At 41.8% G+C, this 8,754-nt stretch overlaps 1 protein-coding gene and 1 non-coding gene across 2 annotated transcripts; one reads left to right on the top strand and one right to left on the bottom strand.

Annotated features, from left to right (window-relative positions):
* Window positions 1–20: 20 nt before the first annotated feature.
* LOC137795147 (importin subunit alpha-1-like) lies at window positions 21–7,062 on the bottom strand. The gene is made up of 10 exons (XM_068592455.1): window positions 6,665–7,062; window positions 6,449–6,583; window positions 5,299–5,387; window positions 4,428–4,696; window positions 4,089–4,183; window positions 2,903–3,166; window positions 2,237–2,470; window positions 1,860–2,042; window positions 1,038–1,184; window positions 21–300 (listed from the first exon to the last, which is right to left on the bottom strand). The coding sequence occupies exons 1-10, from the start codon at window positions 6,728–6,730 to the stop codon at window positions 211–213; spliced, it is 1,572 nt and encodes a 523-aa protein (XP_068448556.1). The 5' UTR covers window positions 6,731–7,062; the 3' UTR covers window positions 21–210.
* Window positions 7,063–7,457: 395 nt separating this feature from the next.
* On the top strand, window positions 7,458–7,530 carry trnar-ccg (transfer RNA arginine (anticodon CCG)). The gene has a single exon. It is a non-coding gene; the product is annotated as a tRNA-Arg (tRNA).
* Window positions 7,531–8,754: the final 1,224 nt, after the last annotated feature.

The following is an 8,754-nucleotide window of genomic DNA, read 5'->3' on the forward strand; positions in this document are numbered from 1 at the left end:
CGACAAATACAATAGGCACATGGCCCTGTACATAGGCTGTTTATTTCTGAAACATCCATACAGAAAAGTAACTTGTGCATGAGTGACATTTATTTACAAATCTTGTTTTGAAAGAGGGAGATTTAGTCTTCGTACTGTCATGTACAAGGATGAAATGTCTAAAAAGAATTACAAAAATATCAACAAGGTACAAAGAGACCGCTGGGTATGTTAAAACTGGAAAGTGCTTTGGTCCTTGGGGATCTGGAAGGAATAAAGGTCTTCTGCAGCTTCGGGAACCACAGACTCATCATCTTCATTCTGAAAGATAAGAGAGAAGCATTACAGGATTTATAAAGTTTAAGCATGTTTTAAGGATCATTTGATGATCAAAATAGATTCTGTGGACAACAACCTTTTCTGTCAGCCAAGAAAGTGTCTACTGTGAGTACTAATCAAGATGGTAGGCAACCGAAGCCTTTGGTCAGTGATTTCATTAGAAAAAGCCCCCCCAAAAAAACTATAAATATTTAAATGCGCATTATATCGAAGAATCAGAAACTTGCAATAACCAACAAACATCTGGCTCAGGCCACTTTTTTCCATACACGTTACATCTGCCACACTGTCAGATCTCCCTAGATTCTTGTCATTTAATCTGTGAATACAAGCATGGTCACGCACAAACAAAATCTACATCCTGTTCACTTTCATTCTGTGTGAAAAAAAGGATGGAAAAAAAACACAATAATAATAATAACATTAACATAATAATGCCTCTGCAGACGACATAATAATTGACAAGGTAGTCATACTTCCTCTGCCGGTTTAAATTCTTTCCGTGTTTGTGTTGAAGGGAGTGGTTAGCATCTCAATTGTAGCAAACTATGAGAGATATTTTCCAGCAGAGTCTTGGCAAATTCAGCACTTAAACTAAACAAAATCAGAGCATAACAGATACAGTAGAAAATCCAGTGTAAACTCAAGTATAAACCAAATTTAGCGATCATTTCTGCTTGGCTAGTCTATAGGGACCCCTGTTAACGAGTAACACTTACCTCAGAGAAGAATCTGTCTATGATGTTGAGAGCGGACTTGTAGACCGCTTGGTTGTCATGGGACTGAAGTGCCTCAATCTTGTCCAAACCACCCATCTCCTCAATCATTAGGCAGAGTTTTTCAATATCACCAGTTTTGTATGCCATCTGTGGAGGAAAAGAAAAAAAGAAAATTGGTAAGACTAATAGTTCCCCATGATCATCCACTTTAATCTATGACTGTCAAGAATCCATCTGCATTATTCAGACTGAGATTAAATTCTGCAAATCCTGTTTCCTAATCTGAGAGAGCCAGAGTTTTAAATCCCCATTTCTTCGTAATAAAGTCTCCTTTAGTACTTTTACGAGCATATTTCTCCTGAATTGTTTGCTTCTTTACATTTTAGGAAGTAGTCTACCATCTACTCTTAATTAGTCTTTGAGATTGAGACTGGCTGATTTGAATTTTAGTGCATTTTCCTTTACTTGCCAAACCCAATTCCTATTCAACTTTGTTAAAATCAAGTAGTAGTCTGAAAATTGGAGTCTATAAAAGTCTCAATGCACACCTAATCTTTAGACGTCATCATCAAGTTGCTCATCTCTTGGCGTACATTAAGAAGGAACTCTTGAAAAAGTAGTCAGATTTTTGAGTCTAGAGATTTAAAGGTGCTTTGACAGTACAGTTTAAAAGAAAATGCCTTGGAGGCTGCACAGTAAGCCTCTGAGGTCACTTGTGTGTCAGGCAAGTGTATGGTACAATTGTGCAGCATTTTGATTGAATTAACCAGACAAGCTTAATGTAAGCAACTCCAATGCAAACACAGGTTCTTGACAATATACCTGTAACATATTGTAGATTGCCTCCAGGATGACCAGGGTGACTTTGCTGTCATTGGCTGTCAGCAGGTTGAGCAGAGGCTCCAGCACGTTGCAATGGACCAGGTAGGCTACCTGCTCCACCGTTCCACCACTGGTATAATTGGTGACAGCCCACACCGCCTCCCTCTGAGTCTTGGAGTCTCCCTAAAACGAAAAGGCATCAGAAGTTAAACTAGCAGAGACACTGACAATATACACAATGAAATTAGAGAGTATGTGTACTCTGAGACTTTTTTTTAAATGCAGACCCCTTCCCCCTACACACCAATCATTACAATATACAACTTGATTTATTATTAATTAATAGCTATTGTAACAAGCCAGTTATATTTTCTGACCTGTTGGAGGATCTCCACCAGCATTGGAATCAGTCCCGCATCAACAACCTCCTGGATCTGGAGGTTTTTGCCAGCAGTGATATTGGACACTGTCCAGGCTGCCTCCTTCTGGATATTGTGCTTTTGGTGACTCAGCAGGCTGGGGAACATCGCCAGAGCTCCTGCATTCAGTACACATTGTGTCTGCTCGTCTGTCCCTGTGACAATGTTGCCAATTGACCGAAGGGCTGGAGTCTGGAAGGTGAAGGAGGGCAAGATAATCATCTGTAGAGTTCACGATTTAGGAAAACTATGAGAGGAAAGATGGTTATGACAATGAATGTGATAAGATGCCTATGTTCTGTGAGTGTTAAAACATATATAGAGCCCTAATATATAATCCCCATGTACAACCTCTAAACACAACTCAAACAATAAATAGGATTAGGGGTTACGGTGAGGGCTTAAAGGGCTATGCTTAAATATACAAGAGGAGGTACACCAAAAAGAAGGTTCGTGAGGGCTGTTACAAACTTCTTGAAGAGCGTTGGTATTTGTGACCTTAAAAGGAGAACTCTTGGATCCAACTGAACAAGCAATTATGTTAATCAAAACACCGTCATGAATTCAGAGTCAACAGAGCAGCTACTTCTGATGGATGAAGGTAATCTCCACTGACACACATACCACAATGGCAAGCTCCCCACAGGCGAGCAGCTGTACCAGGCGGGGCACTAGGCCAGCCTGCAACACCACCTCTATCCTCTCATTGGAGCCGTCGGTCAGGTAGGACAGGGCCCAACAGGTGTCGGCCAGAATCTCCTTGTCGTCGTGGTTCAGGAGGCGCAGCAGGCCTGGAAGCAGCTCCTGCACCGCCACCATAGGAGGGGCGGGGTTCTTGTTGCGACACAGGTTGGACAGGGTCCAGGTGACATTGCGCAAGTAGGCAAACTGGTATGGTGGGAAAAGAACAAAGTTTTATTTAAATAAATAAATAAAATCATTTATAATCTTTCAATGAAATCATATCATGATGAAAGCAGATACCATATACATACAAATACGTTGTATCAATTAATAAACAAACACATATCAACTCAAACTTAAAATAAAATCTCAATGGAAAACTATGACTTTGTGTGCATGGATGTAAACAGTCAGCGTATAGCTGTACAAATTTTTACATTATTTCTCAGTAATTTCACTTGAAACCATCACGTTCATCTTTGACTAAGGTTCTTGATTAAATGAGAAAAATAATCAGCACTTTAACATTCATTAAGTATTTCTCTTGCGCAGGAGTAAAGAAAAATAGGCTTTATCCAGTGGTTATTTCAGCTAGACTTTTTTCATGAATATCTTTTTACAGTGACATCATTCTGTTTTTATATACAAAATCTGTTTTCTGTTTGTAGTCCAAGCACTATTAATACATCATGTTGGAGCAGGCTTTGGTTGAATAAAGATAAAGAGATCACGTGGAGAACAAATAAGGCAGCTTGCATTGGCGGAAAGCAACCCATCAGCTATCGTCTGACTATGATTCAGCTTCTTATCAGTTTAAAATGAGCTTGTAAATGTGCTACGTGCAACACGTGAGCTCTCCAACTACAGTCTCACATCTCAACTTGCTAAAATCGTACTACGATGGGCAGCGCATAGAAAAGACTGTGCAAATCTTGGCCCAAATATCAGCTAGCAACATTGGAACCCCAGAAATATAACCCACCAGCATAAACAGCAATCCCTATCAACTGGACCTGAAGAGTGTGCATGTACTTGAACAGAACATACTAGGGCTCTGCAGGGCCACAGTGCCATTTCATATTAAAACGTCTCTTAGAACTAGCAGTGCAATAACTTTTAAACTCACAGAAAACAGAGACAGGTCAGGGACAGTCAGCAGGGCGAGGAGTGGATGGAGACCACCGTGTATGATCACTAGGTCTCTGTAGTTGGGTCCATCACCTAGATGTGGGGGGAAATATAGTCGGGTTACTACAATATATAGTTCAGCATTTCAGAGATAGACCTACACTGAAATCCCTCAATATTGAAGCCTGAGGAGACGAAGAACAGCATAGTTGCACACAACAGATCCTCACATCACATCTATGGAGGCAAATAAACTGAACATAATGTAATGGAGCACCAGAAGTAAAAACTAGAGACTCAAACACAAAGAGATGTTGAAGTCATCAGCATACGATACCTGCGATGTTACCCAAGGCCCAAATGGCCTGCTCGCTGATGTGCATGTGGGGTGATGCCACAAGCTTGATGAAGGCTGGGACGGCCCCACAGTCCACTACGGCAGTGGTCTGCTCTGAGGTACCCGAGGAGATGTTGGTCAGGGCCCAAGCGGCCTCAAATTGGATAGCGGGGCATTCAGATGGATCCAGAAAACTAACAAACCTCGGGATGAGGCGGGCAGCAATGATGTTGTCAATAGGTGGATTCTTTTCTCTGGAGAGGAGTCTCCTGTACACCAGGACAAAAAATAAAGATTAATAAAGATGAAGTAACTTTAAAAAAGAGAGAGAAAGTTAACTTTTAGCGTTGTTTAAATGCTAGAGTAAAAATTAGGGTGGGGTTATCAAGTTGAACAACTTATTAAAAACAAGCAAGTTTAAAAAAGAATATCTTTGAAACGTGGCGAGATGAGACTGTGTCGTAATACATAGGATAGATAGTAATGCAGATGAGGAAAGACTGGAAAAACCAGAATTACTGCCATACTCTGTACGACTCTACCAACCAGTGTAAATGCAGTTTACATCCATGTCTGTTCAAAATGTCTTCACTTTATCCCATTAGACGTTTGTGTATCATAACTAGCATATTCATTTTTGTTGTAATGGGCAAAGACATGTTATGAGGCCATGACCTTTAACTATCAAAATCTAAAATCAACTCATCCTTGAATCTAAGTGGATATTTGTGCCAGATATAAATACATTGCCATGGCTGTCGCAGAGGCAGACTGGAGGTAGACTGACTGTACTTTTTGTAAGTGTAAAACACCACGGAAAGACAGGTTTATTACATTAGCATATCAAAACTGATCTTTAAAGTGATTTCACCTGGCTGCCTGCGTGGCTTCCAGCTGGTAGTCTTTATTCTCGCTGTTTACTCCTTCTACAATCTCCTCCAAAGACCAAAGCTGAGCAGGCTGGGGAAAAAAGGAAAAGAAGCAGATTATCCATCTACCCAGAACCCCTGGGTTAAAATCAATCCTCAACATGGACCAGTTTCCCATTGACCTTTGGCCACTGGGCACAAACAGAGCAGGCCTAGTTTTATAAGCCTCTAAGGTTAAAACTGACCAGACTTATTCTCTTAAAGTATTGTGAGGCATGGAGGCTGTTGTAGTTAACTCATTTGTGGGCAACTAAATTATACAAAGAAAGTACGGGGGCACCTTTACTTCCTCCACAAACTCAGGAAAGTAGGAACCCCCCCACCCTCACCCATCATGTGCACCTTTTACCGTGGCACCATCGAGAGCATCCTGACCAACTGCATCTCTGCGTGCGGCGGAAACTGCACAGACTACAACAGGAAAACCCTGCAGCGCATAGTGGATGCAGCTGGACAAATCATTGGTGCCTCACTCCCTTCCCTTCCCTCCTATACCCTCCTCTCATAGGACATATATAACACCCTCAAAGTGACCATGATTGTGAGTGACTCCTGCCACTTCTCACACGGGCTCTTCAGCCTCCTGCCCTATGGTAGAAGATACCAAAGCCTCAGTGCTAGCATCACCAGGCTGTCAAAAAACAGCTTCATTCACCAAACTGTCAGGAAGCTAACTCTCTCCCCACCATCCCACATTTAGACTCATGTCCTTTGCTGCTAAACTACATGGCTGACTGCTGCTATAACACAGACTTATTGTCTATGATAGTTGTTATAGTTTCCTAATTTATGTTGTTTATATGTTGTTCTTTTTCTTTCTTATTTTTTACTTTTAACTGTTTATGCACTTAAATACATTCACTTTGTTGGACAAAAGAGAAACATCATTTCAAATCGTATGCATGTTTGCACAAATGGAGGAATATGCCAAATAAAACTGACTGAGATACAATCAAATCAAAGACATGAAAAACTCATGGAAAACAGTTGAATTCATTTGTGGTGCGTCCAGTTTACTTTTCCCTGACAAATCAAGTAACTAGAGCATGAAGGAGCAAGAGAGCTGACAAAGATGAGCTGCTGTCTGTCTACCTGTGCATCGGGGTCTCGCGGAGGAGAGCTCGGATCGTCCAGAAGAGTCTGGACGTTTCTCCTCTTTAGGATCTGATCATCCTTCTTGGCTTTTCGTAACTCCACATTGACTTCCGCTCTTCTTCGTCTCAGCTCCTGTAAAAGTCAAACCTCAGGGTATTACAAGACAGCATGTCTTCACGATGAGCCAGTGTTCCCGGGCTGTCCGTTACTCACGTTGGCGTCTTTCCCCTTGTTCTTGAACTGGGTGAGACGGTCTCCGTTGTCGGTAATCCCGGACATTACTGACCGTTGAACAAGACAATCGATTTCAGAAGACTTGTTGAAGACACTCCCTGTTTAGATATAATAAATACACGTTACAATTTAACGGTTGAACCAACGGTTGCCTTTCCCTGTGTTAGCTAGCTAGCTGGGCGGAGAATCGGCGCGAGCTAACGCTAGCCGTTCACCGACTGCTCATCTGGAGGCCAAGCCGGTTATCTAACGCCATGTTGCTCGTCAAACACGGAGCCTCCCTGGTAACTTTATACACCCACAACCCCGCTGGTATTCAGAAGAGGAACAGTAACAAATCAGAAACAATAATATGAACTACTAATGTCACTGTACATTCGTTTTTAAAATGTAAGCTACATGTGGCCAACAGCATGGGCGACGTGCTTACCTTGGGTTTCTTGTAATTTTAATAAACCTGACGTCATTTATATACGGCCTGTTTTCCTTAATTGTGATTGGTCGGTCGGGTACAAGCACCGCCCATTGTGAAACATATACGTTGTCAAAGGCAACCGCTGTTGGTATCGCGAGATAAAACCACCACATCTTTGTGCACTGCTTGGATTTCATTATGCACCTTTGCGGCCATGTCTGAAATACTTATTGTCTTGAGGTTGCATTTGCGCTAAATAATAAAGTGTAATTCAATGCAAAAATACACGCTTTACAGCTGATTGTGAAACGCTGTTTTGTATTTATAAAGGTTGTTTTCTCGTAATAGCTACGTATTGACCCAGTGGCCTAATGGATAAGGCATCAGCCTCCGGAGCTGGGGATTGTGGGTTCGAGTCCCATCTGGGTCGCATTTACCTCCTTTTCAGTGATGTTGATCATGGATGCAGTGGCTTGGTAATTTCTGAAATGGTTCATTCTAAATCGTCTCGGTTAAAGTCCTTATTTTGTAAACCAAAGTTTATACTAATTACCAGTTAAATTGCATTTTCTGAACTTAAAATACAATACATCTAAATGTATAAATGTGACGCACACACTGAATAAATAAGAAACATCGATAAGAATAACCTCACTCAAGCGTTTATGTAAAAGTAAAGAGCAAAGCAGCAGACTTTACTCAGTGAAAGATAAACTGAAATTAGGTTGGATGCCTCACGTGTTCGGGGCTCTTGAAAGAAATGAATGAGAGGACTCTACTGTGCCATCATGAGGATGGTTTGCCTAAAATGGGAAGCTTTGTATTTACTGGAAGTGAGAATAAACCACGATTTCTGCATTTATTCTGGTTTGACGATTTAAATGAGGTGCTCAAATCCCTTTATATCCATCAGAGGGCAGTGAAGACTCGCGATTAAATAATATGAAACTCAAATAATCCTCACTTCAGCCCAGTCGGAAATTCGGCTCGCACCAATTTACACTGTACACGTCATCACTTGCTGTCACATGACCCTCAACAGGTCGAGGTGACAGGTGACCTGAGAGCATTTAGAAGTATTTTAGAATAATTGGTTGTCACTGCCCTAAAGTGGTCAGAATGAAGAACAGCAGAAAAATGTCTAATGGTGTGTTCACACCTAACGCGTCAAGATTTCGACATGCGTCGAGATAACATGTCAAGTCAATGCACAGCTGCGTATAAGCTGTGTAGACGCGTATTTTCCAACAGGCAGCACGAACAGCCCGTTGGCCGCCGGGCAAACTCGGGTCGATGCGCGAGTTGAAATTTCGCAACTCTGGCAGCAAAATTGCGTGAGTCGTAGTTGCATCAGCCAATCAGCTTTGAGATGTTCCGCTCGTCACCGCTGTCTTGCCGGTGCTGAAACAAACTGCTTATGAACCCAGACACGGTGGAGTTTGATGTTGTGACTTCCACAACCACTATAAAACAGATCTAGTGGTTATTTCATCTATAGTCTATAATGGAAAAGATCGCTCTTTTCCCGGAGAGACGCGGCTGAGATAAGCCACGCCCCCTTTTTCTCGCTGCGCGTCAAGAAAAATGTCGACGCGAGTCGAGACATTTTTTGACGCGTTTGGTGTGAACGCACCATTATTCGTTCAATTATAAT

Source organism: Clinocottus analis, unplaced genomic scaffold, assembly GCF_023055335.1.
Source record: "Clinocottus analis isolate CAN_PGR_092001 unplaced genomic scaffold, fCliAna1.0.p SCAF_27, whole genome shotgun sequence".
NCBI classification, from domain to species: domain Eukaryota; kingdom Metazoa; phylum Chordata; class Actinopteri; order Perciformes; family Cottidae; genus Clinocottus; species Clinocottus analis.

Bases quoted from the DNA above. Each gene is read 5' to 3' on its own strand.
- LOC137795147 (XM_068592455.1), bottom strand. From the start codon at position 6,730: ATGTCCGGGATTACCGACAACGGAGACCGTCTCACCCAGTTCAAGAAC. The intron at 6,584-6,664 runs GTGAGTAACGGA...TGACTTTTACAG, and splicing joins ACAAGGGGAAAGACGCCAAC to GAGCTGAGACGAAGAAGAGC. The intron at 5,388-6,448 runs GTAGACAGACAG...TTTTTTCCCCAG, and splicing joins CGCGAGACCCCGATGCACAG to CCTGCTCAGCTTTGGTCTTT.